At 36.2% G+C, this 18,909-nt stretch overlaps 1 protein-coding gene across 1 annotated transcript in view; it reads left to right on the top strand.

Moving 5' to 3' along the window:
* The window catches only part of pip4k2aa (phosphatidylinositol-5-phosphate 4-kinase, type II, alpha a), a 36,079-nt gene that overhangs the window by 8,483 nt on the left and 8,687 nt on the right, over nt 1-18,909 (top strand). Inside the window, exons 2-5 of the mRNA XM_053487914.1 lie at nt 15,402-15,499; nt 16,091-16,187; nt 17,747-17,899; nt 18,709-18,855. Coding sequence (XP_053343889.1) covers nt 15,402-15,499; nt 16,091-16,187; nt 17,747-17,899; nt 18,709-18,855 — 495 coding nt within the window. The remainder of the gene's footprint in view (nt 1-15,401; nt 15,500-16,090; nt 16,188-17,746; nt 17,900-18,708; nt 18,856-18,909) is intronic.

Below are 18,909 nucleotides of genomic sequence, written 5' to 3'. Positions count from 1 at the left end.
AGCATTTCAGTGATCCTGTAGTGCTCTTTCACTGCTCACCTTCTTTTACCCTCATGAATTATACATGCAGTTGTGTGCACTTAGTTGCTATGGATAAAAGTGTCAGACAAACGGGTAAATGTAAAACGGCCTCCTGATTAAGAAGTAACGCGGCGTCCGTGAGGGTTTTCTGTATTCTCTTTTGGTTCATTTTGAACATCTTGTTGCTGCACTGCTGCGATTCCTGACCAGTGAAGTTCAACTCGGTTTAGGGTGAAAAAGCTTATTGTGTAAATAGATCGATGTAGAGATACGGTGTCACTTTCAACTGCTGCTTGAAAAGTGAACAAAATTTATTCTCTCTTATGGTGTAGCCTGCTATTAAAATGCAAATGACTAGTTAGCACATTAGCATGCTACAACAATTAGAACACACTTGAGGGAAGGAACATGAACGTTTAGCAATATGACCTCTAACTAGGAGGTCGAATGGTTGTAAAAAAAGAAATCTTTTTTATTACCAGACAAGCTTACATCTTCCACATATAATAAAACTGTAAAGTCTCTGTACATTGAAGATATCTGTGAAAAGATGAAAGATGAGTCAAAGAACACGTCAAGATCTGTTTGTCTGTTTGTGCAAAAACTGCGGAACGAATTTTAATGGGGTTTTCACAGGCCGAGCTTGAGGTAACATATACAGTAGGGCTTTGTTTCATCGCAGACGGCCCATGGTAAGAGAAGATATGCTAATTTGAAATTTAAGTAGAAAACTTACTTATCATTTTTAAAAAAATCATTAGTTCATTTCTCAAATCTAAATAAAACATGCTTCTGAGCTTCTGCAATTTAAATTTAGTTAACAAACGTGATTTCTTCACACCTTCATTCAGCTAATGAAGGATATACTTATATAAAGCGCAGTAATAATTAACTCTGTATTAACCTGATGTGAAATTACTTATTATTACTTGTGTCTGTGTCAGCATATCACTTTTTATGTTTTAATTAAGATCGTACAGTAGGTTTATTGTCGGCCCGACGTCAGTAGGACAACATAATCTTGTCAGCTAATGTCAACTGCCTGCCGTTCACACTTGTGTCGCCTTGAACGTACTGTAAACGCCGTGAACTGATGTTGAGACTTTAATGGAAACAAGACCAGGTGTTTTTTTGCACATGAACGGTGAGTGCATGTCTGAATGGGGCTTTATTTTTGAACCAGCATAGCCTGCACAGTGCACTGGAACATGAGATAATCATGCTGAATCCTGAAAGACATCCTGCTGAACTTTGAGGTTAAAAGGCGTCTTTAGTGTAAATGCATTTTTTATGAAGGAGTAGAAACATCAGGCTAAGTCTTAAGGACAACATGGGACAGGGGACATGATCAGAGACTTGGGGTAATTTAGTGGAAAGTGAGTGTCAAGCTGTTTCGTATTGGTTCCCTGTATCTGTTTTTCGTTGCTTTCCCGCGATTCCCAGACATAAGGGATGCCCCGTGCGTCTGGATTGCATAAGGAGTTTCAAGAAATAGCCAAAATATTTTCCATTCCAGAAATCAGCATTTGGATGATGGACCTTTCTTTTTAAACAGATATTTACCGTGACTAAAAAGACTGCTGGTGAGAAGATCCCGCAACAGAGTAGTAAATTTGGTTCCATAATAAGAGGTTGTTTAATTATTGGGTTGCATATTGGTGGAGTTGTGCAGTAGGATATTGAGTGCCAGAAGCCCGCTGTTCGTGGCAGGTGAACGCTCGCACACTGGGGCTGCCTAGAAACTCTCCAGCTAATAATCCAAACATAGCCACCACAGCGTCACAGTCATATGGATTAAACGACCAATAGATGCGTGGGATAAATAAATAAGTGCATGCACTGTTGTATTATTAAACCTGAACGGTCAGAAGGTATGGATTAACGCCTCAGTCTCCGGCTCCAGCTCGGGCTGTAATTTAAAAGGCGAGTGTATATTCATTTGCTTGTTCAGAAGCATTAATCAGAGCTCATTCACAGGGATGTATACAGGGGAAGATCCACATGATCAAGGCTAATTATTAACAGATTAAACAGTGTGTCAATCATCAAAGAAATAATTGATTATGGTTGTGGTGGAATATTTGAGTTTTGAGTGTCATCTTTTTAATGGTCTTAATAAATTCAGTAGAGACCGGGAGGAAAAAAAACATACATATTTTGCTAAGGGATCAACTGTGTTAGCTGCTGTAGCTTAACAGTAATAACTCGTTCCAATAACTCACTGTCCTCATATGAGGCATCACAAACAGAAACAGCGTGGAGAAATTATAAGGCACAAAGTATTAGGGTTTGGGTCTGAAAAGGGTAAATGCAATCATGATGTGTGGTTCATAAATAAGTACAAATTGTCATGATTGTCGACTTTTGTGTGAGGAATAAAACACTTGAATCTCGAGAGGCCTAGAAACCTGAAAGTTTTTCGTAACACTCACTCACTCACTGTCTTATACCACTTTTCCCGTCCAGGCTAACAGGAGGCCTGGAGGCTATCCCAGGGGACTTTGGGCACTAGGTGGGGTACACCTTGGATAGAGTGCCAGTCCATTGCAGGGCACACACACACACACACACACACACACACTGCAGGCAATTTGGAACAACCGATTAGCCTGTCTTTGTACCAGAGTACCCAGAGGTACCCCACCAATCACAGGGAGAACATGAACACTCCACATACACCGACTCTGAGGAGAGATTCGAACCCTTGACCCCCGAGGCCACAGCGCTAACCACTACGTCCCCATGATGCTTTGAGACAATGACCATTGTTAAAAGCGCTATTTAAATTGAATGATGCTATTTCATGATGTCACAGAGCGAAAAGTTTGATTTGTTGAGGACATTTTAGGTAAAGATGTACAGAAATGCTTCTTGAACTTGTACATCAGTAAACAGAAAAGCTTTGATTCAGCAGGGTTACTACTCTGTCAAAGGGTTTTATAAGAATTGTAGCAAAAGAATCAGGAATCGCTGAGTTTAGTTCTGTAAAATGACGTTTCCAACGTAACTGCTTTTCAGGCTTAGGCCATGTCCACACACTGTGAAGATTTTCTAAAATCTATTCAGTAATGTTGAATGGACAGGGGGAACCAGAGATTTTGTTTTTTTGTAACGTCAGTGTTCGTGTGCTAGTCTTCTTGATTCGAAGTCAGCTTTGTTTGTAAGGATATTTTTACTGCAATAGTGGACTTGCATACAGTAAACTAGTGACTGTTTTAATATTGCTTACTGGACTACATGTGTGTACATGCACGCGCAGTTACACGCACATCACTTTAACAAACAGGTGCCTGAATGTCCTACGAAGCTCACTGCTGCTAAATACTGTACGAAACTCAGATGACACAGACCCCAAAGACAGCGGTTTTGGATGAGACCCGTCGGATCTCTACAAAGCGTAACCAGTGATGACGTTTTGTCTAGCCTTACGATTGGCCCCCTGTTAATTTTACGTTTTGCGTTTTCATGTGGATAAAGATATTTTTAAAATGTAGGTCGTGTGGACAGGATTATTTTAAAAACTCCTGGCTATAAATATATATAAAAATACCCGGCTACATGTGGACATGGTCTTAATCTTCTGTTGAATTTATATCACCAGTGTTAATTTAGTCTCGGTTGTATAGTATGTCTTTTTTTTTTTTTTATGTGTGTGGTCAGTTCAGGCCGACAAGTGAGATAAAAAAAATAATCAGTCCATGATATTAGTGTGAGTGGGGTGGTCTGGACGTTATATTTGCCGTATATTAATGGCAGTAGGATTTGATGAGACAATGTGACAAAATCTTTGCTTCATTTTTCTAAATTTACCTACAAAAAGTCCACATATGGCTTAAACCCACCTTTTTTTTTTTTTATTTTGGAGCGTGCGACTGAAAGGTGTTTCTCAGATAGTTTAAATGCTAAGAGCTGAATATTTACTTTTGGGTTGAGACCTGGGTTTTGCGAAGCATGTTTTTTTTTTTTTGTTTGTTTGTTTTTAAGGATAAACCAACATGACATGCATAGTGCTGTCTATTGGGGAAAAAAGCAAGCCATTCTGAAGCTGAGAAAAAAAGGGGAACAAGCATTAGCCACAGCCATTACAACAATTTGGTATATAAAAAAAGCTGTTGGTGTACTTTTCAGACAGGTCATTGTTACAGCAATGGAGAAAAAAACAACTAAAAAACAGCAGTCAGTGACATCACCAACAGCCACAACAATGCCGGGGGGAAAGTGTCACAATCCACCATATGAGCGTGAAACTGAGTGTAGAAATATGAGTGATGTACCACAAAATACAAACCACTAATGAGGAGTAGGAGTTTACTGGTCAGATTAAAAAAATAAAAAATTCATTTATAAATATAGAGATGTAAACCAGGATTACCATGAGGTGAAGGAATAGTTCTGCTCATGATCTAAAACATACAAGTCAAGCATGGTGTGAAGGTGATATCATGGTTTGGACTTCTGGAGCGGGCTTAGTTATCCTTATTAATAACGTTACTCATTATTTTAGCAAGAGAATGAATTCAGTCTCCAGAATTTTTTTGTCTGTCAAATTATCAAGAAATGCACCCAGAGTAGTTGGGAGGAACATTATCGTAAAGTTAACCGAAACACACCACCGACAAATATTTTCTCACTCTTCCTCTTGACTCAGAATAGACAAATAATTAGTTGAATGCAACTGCAGTACAAGCATCTTGAACAGAGAAATCTAACTTTTTACTTTAATTGACTTTAAGACTTTCTGTTCTGCTTCAAACAGAACAGATTCCATGGCAGTTCTGCACTTCTTTAAGAGGAAGAGTGAGAAAATATTTGTTGGGGGTGTGTTTTGGGTAAATTTACAATATGTTCCTCCCAATTACTTTGTACTGTATTAATAATTTGATAAACAAAATGTTTCTGGAGACATCTGAATGTAAATTTATCACATAAATTGTCTGTTCTGACACAAACAGTAAAGACCATCGGACCTGTATGTGCTAAACTCATGTGAAATCAGGAACTGAAATTTGAAAAAAACGTAAGCTGTTAAACTGAGGTTTAATGCACTACGTGAGACAAAGGACAGAGTGATAGTGCTGCGGAAATGCCATGGCTTTGGACATTTGCACCTATAAACAAACAAAAAAAAACAGAAGTTTTCTACACACTTAATTTTTTTAAAACGTTTTCCTTTTTTTGTTTAATTATGTAAAGTATAAATGTAAAACAAACCAGATATCAAATGGATTTCACTCCAATTCGGACTTACACATGTAAAAGAACCCTTATTGCTATTATTACTTGTATTTAAATTTAAACCTGATATTACCATGATATCTAGGTGCCAATTCAATTTGTATTGAGAATTTATTTTTGTATTAGAATCACATTTTTATAAATATCCCGATTCAATATTATTATTATTTTTTTCTTGTTACAATTCTTAACAAACTGCACTGCTTGTCAAGGTATGAATAGTTTAGAGCACTCCATCTGTAGGATTATAGAGGATGCAACTTTTTACCATCTCAAATACAAACATCTATAAATGTAAAATTTATTTTAAATTGATTCCAAATTTATTTAAAATTTACTTTGAGTTTGATCCCAATACATGAATCGCCACAAAAAAGAATTTTGATTTCAACCCCCCTCAGCCCCATTTCTATGGACAGTACATTAATGTATTTCCAATGAACATATTTTCATGTATTTTCACACAAGGCATAATTTTACTGCTTTTATTTTAGTAGCAGTAAAGTTTGCTCGACTAGTGTTTGTCCTCTGAATAATTTGTCTCAGAAACAGAAACGGCGCTCGTCACTTTCTCTTCCATTTCTTCACTCGGGTTAAAGGCAAGATTTTAAGGGAAATGGACAGATATGGGAAAAGAAAGCTAAAAAATTTTGACTGCTGATCTCAGACAAATTGTCAGACTAAGGCAGAGAATTTTACTGAAGCATCTAGAAACTTACATCATTGCATAAAATTGAGAAAACCTACATTTCCTTCACTGCTTACTGATACAAATGTTGTGTTTAAACACTCACTGACCTCTTTATTGGAAATACTTTGACTTGTACATCTGATCAGTCATATTGTTACCTAATCAGTCAATCAGTTATCTCAGTGAGATCTCATGAGATGGCATGGTTGGTTATAGTTTTAAGTATTTTGAGAGAGGAACCTGACCGGGGTCTTCTGCTGTTGTAGCGTCTGCGTCTCAAAGTTGGACACGTTTGTTCTGAGATGCCCTTTAGCTCGATGCTGTGGTAAAGAGTGGTTATTTGAGTTATCGTCAACTTCCTGTCACCTTGAACCAGCGAGGTTATTATTTTCTGACCTCTTAGTTTTCAGTAGAGACCGTTGTGCATGAAGATCAGCAGTTTCTGAATTACTTTCTGTTTAAACCTTGAACCATGCCATAATCAAAGTCACAGAGATCATATGTTTGTGATGTTTGATGTGAACATTAAGTGAAGCTTATGACTTGTGTCTACACAAATTCATGCATCGTGTTGCTGGAACATTACTAACAGATTACTTAAGTAGATGTTCCTATTAAAGTGGTTGTTATTAAATTAGATTGTTTGGTTATTGTTCACAATAAGTTGAGTAAGTCCAAGAAAGGACAGTCATGGGTGTCCTAGGCTCACTAATCAGCATGGAAAGCAAAAGCTATCTTGTTTGGGCCAAACTTACAGAAGAGTTAATGTAGCTTAGTTTGCTGAAAAAGTTTCTTTTTCAGGCTGTGATAGAAAGGTGTTAAGACATACTGTGACTGATCAGAGCGCCCATAACGTGACTCCCTGTCCATATTGTTAAACGCTCCTACGAATGAGCATGTGAACTTTAGAGCTGTACCATGGAGCAATGGAAGAAGGTGGTCTGGTTCGATAGATTATGCTTTGTTTTAAATAATGTTAATGGCTGGGTGTCACATATTTAAGCAATAAATGGCTTTTTGTTTTACTCTAACATTTACCAAAAATTTATAAAGCCCAGCCCTCACGCAATGAAAATATATTTTCTTATATATTAACTGTTAATATATTAAATGATTTGGTGTTCTGGTCTACTGGTAAATTAAAAAGATTTTATAATGTTAATACTTTTCGTTGCTACACTAACTGATCCTAACTAATAATTAACAGGGAAAAAAAAGATTTTAATATTTAAAAATATATTAACAATATACAGAATGATATATTGTATTAATATATTACAATGTAGTAAAAAATACATAAGGAATTGCCGCTTTTCATATATCGAGAAATATATTAGAATATAATACGTATATCGTAATGTATGTAATTTTATATTCAACGATATACTTCATAATATTTTTCATTTGATTGAATATAAAATTACATTTAATAATATTTTTTGATAATATTCTAATATATTTCTCGATATATGAAAAGCTTATAAAGCTATATTGTAATATATTTTTAAATATGAAAATCTCACTTCAATCTGCTTGTTATTGTAGTTAGAACAAAATGGACTTCATAGGCATTAAAAAAAAGTAAAAGTATGTATAATCTTTAAACATGCATAAAGTTTCAATAATGTTTCAATAAAGTCTAAACATAATGGTTTTTGTCTTCATTGCAATATATTTATATCTCCATACATGGTCTATCCATTAACATATTGTAATATATTAATAAATATATTATATTTTTTATATAAATTTATTTATTTTTTATATAAATATATAACTAGTTTTCTATATATGTAACTTACTTTGTGCTAGATTTAATTCTATTTTTACTTCCATTATTGTTATTTTTCTTTACATTTTTATTTCTTTGATTACATTTTTTTCCCTTGTCTAATTACATTTTTTCCTTTCTTCCCGGTAAATTAATCAAAGCAACTGCATAGTCAAGACAAAGCAATTTCCCCCTGGGATTAATAAAGTTGTAAGGGAGGTATTCCCTGATGGCAGTGACTTTTGTCAGCAGGTTAACACAGTACATTGCAAAATCATTTAGGAGTGTTGAGATTCGAACATCTGTGGGATTTCCTTGACTTGCAGGTCTGATCCATGATTTGCTTTAGGAGCTGCTGTGTGGTGTCAGATACCAAAGCACACCTTCAGAAGTCCATGTCTCGATGGTTCAAAGCTGTTTTGCTGACAGAAGTCCGACCTACACAATATTAGGCAAGGGGTTTTATTGTTTTGGCTGACCGGTGTGTAGTACATTTGTGGCAAGACCGCAGCCCAGCAGCATAACCTGTCTGCAGAGGACTAAACAAAAGCACGTCCAAGTATAACACCACATTCAATTCAATGTGAATTTGCTGCAGAAATGGCTTACTACCCGCTCGTTTGATAGACGATGGCAGACAAAGAATAGTCTCATATGACCTTTAGGCTTTGCTCATTGGCCTCCTTCCAGAAAAGGAAAAGTCCATTAGGTTAGGCAAACACGTTGTATGTTTAGCTAGGTTCTTTTGAACTTTCAAACAGCTTTCTCATTATCTATTGAATGGAGAAGGTGTTGATACTGAAAGCAAGCTGATGTGCGTGTGTGCATATCTGCCTGTGTGTGCGTGGAACAGTAATCAAGCCTTTTACCTAAGGGATTTAAAGTTCATTAATGGTATAAAGCAAAATCCACTTCTGAATATCTTAATACATCTGTTTGTTTGTTTAAGCATCTAATTACAAAGACATAGTATATATATATTTTTTTTTCAAATAAATTGTGTGTCCGATGTTATGGTTAAGATTTACGTGATGTTTACGAGAATAAGCTTAATGTTTCAGGAGAATAGAATGCAAATAGTCCAAATCATCTATTTTTTTATGTTTTTTAATCAACAAATACTAATAGAGAATTTCTCACTTCCTAAGTGAACCACTGTGACCATTTTCATGGCTCAATTATTGATTAGCTATTGCTTCAAGAAGATGATGCCACAAGTAATTGACTGTAATATTAATAATAATTATTATTATTTACTCCAATAATAGTTTGTTAAGCAAATTTATTGTATCTATTACAGTTTGAACGTGTTGAACATAATTTCCTTATGTTAAGGACGTCATGTAAAATGTTAGTGTAGTGGTTAGCACTGTGGCCTTGCACCTCCATGGGTGATGATTTAATTCCCGCTTTAACATCAAGGGTTTGAACCCCACATCAGTTCTGAGTGCATGGGGTTGCACATTTCACTCAGGTACTCCAGTTTCCTCCCACAGTTCAAAGACATGCAGATTAGGCTAATTGGCATTTCCAGATTTCTTTAATGAGTGTGTGCGTGTTTGTGTGCACACCCTGGGATGCATTAGCACCTTGTGTGTCCTGTCTCGTGCCTCAAGTCCCTTGGGCTTCCTGTGACCCAGTACAGTAGTGATGCACGGGTCGGGTATTTTTCCAACCCGCTGGTCCCGATTTATGAAATTATTTGACCCGCACCAGCGACCATTAAATAGACATACTAGGTATTGAAATTCAAATGAAAACAGCCTTTGTTTCAGCCTAAAAGTGCTTGGAAACATCGCCCTGTAAACTGGCAACAACATATGATTATGAATATGAACGATAAATCAGGTCATTGATAATAATGATAAACATTTTAAACATTTACAAAGCAGCGTTTGTAATCTAGGCTAAACTATTTTTTATTTTTAGATTTGTATAGGGCAGGCCTACAGTTTACAGCCTATTTTAAATAACCACTGATTTATTTATTTTTTTCATTTATCACACGGAAATGTTCATTTAGCGTTTTTACGTTCGTTGTGTAAAAAAAGAATGCTAAAACGTTAGATTTAGCAGCCTGACCTTTTTTCTTTTAATTATGTAAATTCCCGACCTCAATTTCTCCCGCACCTCGTCTTCCATCTTTACTTTTATTTCTTTGTTTTTGTTGTGACTGGCAGCGGTAGCTGCTTGGCGCTTTCGTGACTTGTCAAATGACGTAACCTTATCAAAGAACTTAAAAAAATTAAAATAAATATTTAATATAGGCTATAGGGAATTGCACGCAACATACATGGATTTTTTTATTTATTTTGTTTTTAATGACCCGCCCCAACCCGACCCGCAAATAAAGTGACAATTTCTTTACCTTACCAGACGACCCGCGCATCACTACAGTACAGCATATAATCCTATACTAGTGAGAGTAAGCGAGTACAGACATGTTGATGCAGGCTCTATTTAAAAATGTCATAGGTGAAGTTAACGTGTGGTTAATAATTAGCTTTTTAGGTAATTAGCTTTTTACCCTTTTTTTTTTATCAAAGCAAAATGTTTTCTTTAAAATGAAATGCTACAATTATGTAGTAAGGAGAAGCAGCCGAGCCTGTTTGAGATCTTTAAAGTTGGGTAAAGGCTCTCATGAAGCTTGCCAAAGCTTAACACAAATAATTATAATAATTTTATCATTAAAAAATATAATTAAAATACTATAAGTATAAAGTATAAAATACGTTCCATTGGTCACTGTTTATAATTACATGTTATTATACTGTCTTAAAGTCTCTAAACTAATAGACTACATCTCTGGTACTATACATGCGTTTTAAAAGTTGAGATTCATCTAATGTAAAGATGATGGGTTCACAAACTTTCAAGCACCGCCGTTTACAGATCTTGTTACAGTGCAGATGCACCCTGTGTGTTTGGCTTCCTGTCCTGATGAGGATGAGCTCAAGAGCAGGAAGACCTGACTCTGCTGCCATGGAGACAAACAGGAAGTGGTCGTATGAAACTTGGCGTGTGAGATGCGTAGAGCGAGATAAGTGCTGAGTTTGCAGTACACCGATGAAACGAAGTGGAACATACTGTAGCTGCAGGCCAATAAAATCGAGATCCACTGATAGGAAAATTCTCTAAAAATACTGATACATCGGTTTTTACTGACTAATTTGAATCAGCGACTTTTTGCACACTTCCACTTCACAAAGTCTCCAGTGTCTCAATATTATGCTTTGATATTTTTCGTGCATTTTACATCTTGAAGTAAATTCTCACTTGGTGACACACATACTCCATACCTTTTCCATAATACTTCATGTGATATTACATAATTAAATGTAATGGTTTGCTTTATCAATCTACTCAGAGTTTTATAACAAAGTTGGTACAGCAGTCTTTCCCCAAGCAGATGACTTTACAATAAGCAGTATGTTTTCCTGATTTAAATTGAAGCAGGTTTTTGTCATACCTCATGATAAAGCCAGCCCCAAACCACCTTCCTTTAATACCCACCCTCTGTATAATTAAGCCCAAAGGAGAGCACAAGAGATGTTTAATAATGATGTACATGCTTAATCGATTTTAATTAAAAATTTAATACTTTCTATGACGGAAAGGTCTCAGGATGTACTATGAAGAGAAGACACTGGCAGACTCAGCCTGACGCTCTGGGCGATGTTTGCCGGGAAACCTTGTATCGTATGATTGCATTTATATTGATGTTACTTTGACACGTTTCACCTACCTGAACACCAAAAGAACGTCTACCGAAGAATCAGATTTATAGCCTCAGTAATCCTTAGTGGAACAGGTTGTCTCATTGCACTACAAATAAGATTTACCATTTACAGGAATGGTTTGAGGAGTTCAAGGTGTGGATTTGGTCTCTACAATCCGTAGATCTCATTTTGATGGACGCGTTGAGATGTGCTAGAATCCCCACTTCTCAACTTGTACCTCTTTTCCAACAAAGTGAACCAGGTGCTAGTTCATAACTGGTGCTTCTGTCTAGTGAAGGGACGTTTGGATTGTTTTAGTGACTCGGTTCTTTGAATCTCATTTATCAAAATGACCAAATCTTTTCGTTCTTTTGATCAGAAATAAAAATTAAATGTTACATTTTCAATGAACAGACTACAACTCTTTTAGTTATAAATTTTGGCTATAGTTCCAGAAATTAAAACACCTACTTATTTGTGTTTCCCGTACATAACCTACAGTAGAAAACGAACAAATCACTCTCTGAGAATATGTTAAAGACTCGTTCAAAAAGAATGAATCGTTCATGAATGACCTCTCACTACTAGAACTACTACTAGGGCTGGTTCAGTAGTGAACCTCCTCAGGTATTAAGTCACTTTGTACACTCGTGTACGTCGTACTTTCCCAGAAATCCTATTGGCACGAAAAATGTTAACGCCAAGCACAACTTCAACATGGCTTTACGATCAGGTGTCCTGGCATTGCGAGTCTACTTTGGGATCAAACTGTCATTACTAGAAAGCGTTTGAGCTGCCTATTGAAATTATGAGTCCATTCTTTAAATATGTCGGTTTTGAACATCTAGTTGGTTGTGATAATTCCGCCCCCTCCCCAGCTCGTGACGTAAGCAGTTCTTTGTTCTAGTCCAGCAAGAGTTAAAGTGTTGGTGCCGCTATGAAACCAGTTTTTTGTTTAAGTCCCAGTGCTTTGGATACCTGAAACTGGGAACTGGTTCGAAATTCATCTCCAAACTTGCTCCAGAACTGCCTCTTTGGAAAAGGGGCATTATAGGACTTAAAGTGATCTTGCTGTCAGATACCACAGCACACCTTGCACAGTCTTGCGATGTCCATTCCTCAGCGGGTCACATCTGTTTTGGTGGTACAAGGGGGATGTACACAATCTTAGACAGGTGTTCTTTTTTGAAAATTTTATAAAAATTATATTAAGAGCTTTACTGCATGTCAAGGAAACGTTAAAGAGCAAAACCGGGCATAATTAGATTTTCAAGAAAGAAAAAAAAAAGGATGATGGTGATGTTAATGCCTCACAACTTGTTTACTTTTGCACAGATTTTATTCTTAGCATCTTTGCTTAGCATTATGACCTATAAATACACTTCTTGGAAAACATTGGCCTGTTTTATGAATCACACCTAAATCTAACACTGTAGGGTTACTAAACTGTTTGTTAACACATGAGAGGTGCAGTGCCTGTCACATTCATAAAGAGAAATAAATGACTTCTGAGGTTTTATGTTTTTTAAGCAAGACTCGAATAACATTATGTTCATATAATTATCAAGAGCTGATGATTCAGTTGTTTAGATTAGAGAAAACATTAAGTCCGTCTGCAGTATAGGAGTGTAAACATTTCTTTAATAAAGGGCCTTCACTTTTTTTTTTTTTTTTTTTTGACCAACACAGAAGGCAGAATTTCGTTGCACCAGTATTGATTTTCTAAATCACAGTTGTACACAGTTTTATTACCTGGAGCACTGTGGTCTCACCAGGCAAGAATCATTGTGTTGATTCAACACAGAGTGTTGGTTTTAGTTCCACAGGGAAATAAATTATGTTTGAGTAAAATGGTGCATTGTTTAGACGGAGACATCTCCTTTTGCCCGTGTGGAATCATCACTCACTTTGTCACTGTGGCTGTCACTTTAGATGTGTGTGTGTGTGTGTGTGTGTGTGTGTGTGTGTGTGTGTGTGTGTGTGTGTGTGTGTGTACGTGCGCGAAAGAGAGAGATTTCAAGACACCAGTCCTTGATTTGCAAATTGTCCTTTGATAAAGCCCGAGCCGACAGATCGAGGGTTATAATGGTTAAGATAGTAATGATCAGGATACACACTTTTACAATGCTTCAGTTTGTTGGAGGATGTAGCTATTATTTATTTAACCCCTTGATTTTCATATGCATATTATATACACCCTACTTATTCTTCTACACTTCTGCCTTTTGTCTAACGCCTATATGACTGGTAGCGAAGTTTATGATCTAATTTTAGATTTAATTTTAATATATATATATATATATATATATATATATATATATATATATATATATATATATATATATATATAAATTTAACTTACTCTTTCAAGCAAAAAAAAAAGTTAAGCTTCAAGTGACGAATATTTTCAATTCTGTCCACCATAATGCCTCGATTTTTAAACCACTATGGAGAACATCTAAAGATTCTAGCTGAACATTGTCAAATGATAATCTTTAAAGTGGGGGAAAAAATTTTTTTGTTTGTTTTGTTCCTTTAGTAGGTTCATACTTGACTTTACCCACAAAAACAGTGAAGTGGAATCGATCTTTTCCTTTAAATGACACTATATGACCAAAAGTTTGTGGACACCTGACCTATGTGCCTTTTGTACATCCCATTTCATTTCACTCATTACCCCCACACTTCTGGCGAGCCTTCCTCTAGATTTTGTAGTGCGGCTGTACAGATTCAACAGCAATGACATTACTCAGCTCAGACATTAATGTTGACCCAGATGTCCTGGGGTCTAAGTTTCATTTCATCCCAAAAATATCCAATGGGATTTGAAATGAAGGTCTGTGCAGGTCACTCATTTTATTTCACTTCAGCCATAGATAACCATGTCTTTATGGACGTCACTTCGTGCACAGGGCCAGTATCATGTAAAAACTGGTTTGAGTGACGTTATACAGGATACGAAGGCGTCCTTTACAGCTGTGTGCTTCTAACTTTGTGGCAACTCATCAGTGTGATGCTCAGGTGTAAACAAACCTTTGGCCATGTAGTGTGTGTGTGTGTGTCAGCTTGCTAACTGGCTCAGCTGCCAGTTATTTAAATGTACATACACGTACTATATGTGTGTATAAGGGTGAGTTATTAATAAACTTTTAGACAAGACAAATACAGCATTTCTCCTCACTTATCAATACACCTTGCCCATCTGTCAACAAGCGTTTGTATTTAATTATTTAAAAAAAATGTTTTAAGCTGTATTACAAGCAATGAATGCACCGCTGTCTTTACTTCTTCATCAGAAATGAATCTTTGTCCTCATAGGGCCATACTGAGGATGCTTTAACACTTCAAAGTTTTTGCAAAGTGTCTACAGTATAGACAGACATTCATCCTCTGCGTTTAATTCGACGTTTAGGTTTCAGCTCTTTAATAAGCATCTCACTGTAACGAACACTGTTAATTGTTGAACCATTTTCTGATAATGTTCCAATCCTGACTCCTGAGAATTCCAGAAAACTGTAACCATCAATTTTTTCAGCTGATAGTTGACTTTTGCCCTTTTTTCGGTCAGTAGTTGAAGATGTTTCTGTTCCGTACTCTGCCGTTTACTCTCAGGCTCATAGTGATGAATTTATTTCTCGGCACCAGTAATGATTCTCTTCAAGAAACGATCGCCCTCCTTAGACTATCGGTCCAAATTTTGTTTGCAGATATCCAATCGTTTTTGTTTATGCACAGTCAACAACAACAGCAACAAGATAATTATGAGTCACTGCACGCTGATCTTCTTTAGAGCAAATCACAAGTTGACCATCCATTTTTGCTTACACTGCAGCTACAAATGAACTGATGTAACATGTATTTGTAGAAAAGGGGAACCAGAGAAATGACACCCAAATAGTGGGTAGCAAGTATGTTATCAAAATAGAAGTATTTATTTGTTTTCGTTGTCTTTTTGCCTTTTTAGATAAATGAGTTAAGTCATGTTCAAATCCCCATCATGCTGATGCCTGATGACTTCAAGGCCTATTCGAAGATCAAAGTGGACAACCACCTGTTTAACAAGTTAGTTAAATCAACTGCTTCTGTTGTAAAAATGTACTCTGAATTTTTTTTTATGTACAACATTTATACTATTATGATGCTCTTATATACACTTTGTCCTATGTTTATTTATTTATTTATTCCACATGTGCAGCATAAGGTGATATACAATACCTATCCATAGTGCACTTTCATCAGAACAAGGTCACAATAAAAAAAACGTCCTTTTCGATAATGTCCCTGTCGTAATAAACATGTACATCTTTAAAACTCTTGACTTCCACTTAATGCCGAATGTTTATCTAGACTTACCCTTAAATAAAACACTAAGACCAATAATTACGTTTACAGGTAGAGAAGATATAAGAATTATAGTAAAAATCCATATAATCAAATAAAAAGTTAATGAATGAAAAAATAAACAAATAAATAAATAGATAGATAAATAAATAAATGATAAAGCCTAATTTTTCCATTGGTGCAGATATGTTTAGGAACTTTGTTTGATCTTGTTATGATCGTCTCCATAGTGTAGACTTTTTTTTTTTTTTTTTTTAAACCCTATGTTTCAATTATAATATGCTGAGGGACTTTTATAATTTTTCTTTCCAGGGAGAATATGCCAAGCCACTTTAAATTCAAGGAGTATTGCCCTCTCGTTTTCCGTAATTTGAGAGAACGGTTCGCCATTGATGACCAGGACTTCCAGGTATGTTTATGACCGCGTGAAGGAGTTGGGCACTGGCACGGCACGGGGCAAGTCACTGTTGTCCAGATTCACCTTTTACCATTATTTTTAATAATTCTGTAGCCTTAGTTTCAGAGCCACAGAGTGAATTTTCCAGCCAAAACAAACTTTTTGGCACAGTAAAAGTTTTAGAAAAAGATAAATTGATTGCACTGGCACAAGGTTTAGAATCCTAGCCATTAGTTTTTCAAGTTTAAGATTTTTTTAGTAGCGAACAAATGAGGTAAACGGGCTTTAGGAAACGATTTCATGTTGCTTATCTTCAGCGTTATTTAAAATTTTTCTTTTCTGTTAAAATAACTTGTTTGGGTTTTAGTAATTTATTAAATTAATTGACTCCTGAGATTTTCTTTTCTATGGACAGAATATCCATTTATACTACAAAAAAATTTTTTTTGCTATATCGATCAGCGTTTAGAAGAAAGTGTATTAAAAATAACAGGTGTTAAGCTTGACAGTATTTTTACTAATCACAGTAGATCATATTCTTTGGTTAAGTCTTCACTGTCACTCCCCAGAAATTTTCATCCAAGCTTGAATGAGGAGAGACCCTCATATAAGAAATGGCTAAATAAGTTTTCAAAGATGGACTAGAAATTATCTTTGAACATGATACCAAGAAAAGAAAAAAAACTATTTTGTCAGGTTGCTCCAGCTACTGTACTGTACTACTGTACCATCTTCCAAAGGAATCTTTTTATCTTTTCTCTTTTAAAAACAGGATGTAGTACACCCAGCGTTTTTGTTAACGTCTTAACCCACATGTTGATTTAGCTCGCTTTAATGTGGGATGGATCTTGGGCTTGTGTAATACAGCTGCCATATCCGTATGTCAAGTGAATGGCTGTTCATATCATTCGGGTAGATTCAGCCTTCCTTGAGGAAAAACCCATGATTAATGAGTCGTAATTTAGTCATTAACCCCTCAATCGATTGCCGTAAAGTGGACCATTTTTATTCCACATAATGACAGCATAATTTCAGGGCGATCCTTATACGTCTCAGCCACCCACATACAGCCAGTGCTCTTAATATCATTTCCTGTGTGTCTCTTCCTCCTACATGAAAGAAAACTTTGTTTTTATTAGTGAACAGTACTAATGGTTGTGCTTTAGGCAGGTTTTTGTTTCTTCACAAAGAACACATTAAATATCTGATGGTGTAAGTAGCCTGTACTTTGGCTGCTTTGCAGTGTGCTTCTTCATAATTGTAAACATTTAAAAACAAAATAAAAAACAGTTGCATAACCACTTAGGCTGTTTCACATTCACTTCCACAATTGATCACATGCTGTCGCTCCATCCTGACCCTATGTTGTATTTCTAAGAGAAAACATAAGTCTGAGTAAACTTTGTGTGAATTTGTTTGTTTGTTTTTCTGTTTTATCCCACTTTCGTCAGTGCTGGGGGATGTAATAGTCAGCCAGTAAACTGAATCAAGTGTGTTAAATCTGGAAATTTGCAATGCTCTGTTCGAGTACTTAGGTTGAGTTGTTTGTCTCTGTGTGTTTGTGTTTGTAGAATTCTCTGACTCGCAGTGCACCCCTTGTTAGCGAAGCTCAGGGGCGTAGCGGTGCCCGCTTTCACACCTCCTATGACAAGAGATATGTCATTAAGACCATCAGCAGTGAGGACGTAGCGGAGATGCACAACATCCTTAAAAAATATCACCAGGTATACACACACACACACACACACACACACACACACACACACACACACACACAGGCACATGCACACTGAATCTCTTTTTTTCATACACAGGTAAATGCATCTTACAGGTATTTAATGGCAGAGGTGAAAAGTAACGAATTACATTTACTCACGTTACTGTTATTGAGTAGTTTTTTTGTGTACTTCTACTTTTTAAAGTATTTTTTAAAATATGTAATTTTACTTTTACTTAAGTAATGCAACCACGGGGGGGCGCAATCCAGTGTCTTCTTGTGCCAGTCCCAAGTCTGGATAAATGCAGAGAGAATGTTTTGTTAGAAGTATTGCACTTCGCTACATTTGAAATCTTATTCGCTACTGAGTAAAAAATAAAGAAAAAATGAAAGAAAAAAAAAATGCAACGGGGAAGGAAAAAAATTGCACCCTGGAAACCACTGCACCGATTGATTGATGGAAACAAACCAACTAAATTCACAAGAATGATGGAGACGGACAAAACAGATGCCAGTGATTGAGACCCAGCTGAAAGCATAAAAACATCTTTCAGCTCTGGTACTCATTTCCTCAGTCAGTCACTTTTCTGTTCTCTTTCAAGAACAAACTCGAAGAAAACTCTAGCACATTCCACTTAACACCATCACGTCTCATGTTTCTTGCTCTCACTTGGTTCTTAGTACTCTTTTTTTTCTGTAAATTATAACCTTACCTTCAATATAAAAAGGTGCTGTGTACATAAAATAGATTAAATGTTGAATTATGTGCAATAGTTGTATTACTCATCTTTTTGTTTCAACTTCTTTTGCTTGTAGTTTATTGTTGAATGTCATGGTACCACATTGCTGCCTCAATTTCTGGGCATGTACCGCATCACCGTAGACGGAGATGAAACCTATATGATTGTCACACGGAATGTCTTCAGTCACCGCCTGTCTGTCTATAAGAAATATGACTTAAAGGTATGTGAAGGCAGGTGAAACACAACAGCTTTTAGTCGCCAAGTTGCAGATGAC

Source organism: Clarias gariepinus, chromosome 26 (genome assembly GCF_024256425.1).
Source record: "Clarias gariepinus isolate MV-2021 ecotype Netherlands chromosome 26, CGAR_prim_01v2, whole genome shotgun sequence".
NCBI classification, from domain to species: domain Eukaryota; kingdom Metazoa; phylum Chordata; class Actinopteri; order Siluriformes; family Clariidae; genus Clarias; species Clarias gariepinus.
Note: the sequence above shows the minus strand (reverse complement) of the source record. Positions and strands in the feature narration are given on the sequence as shown.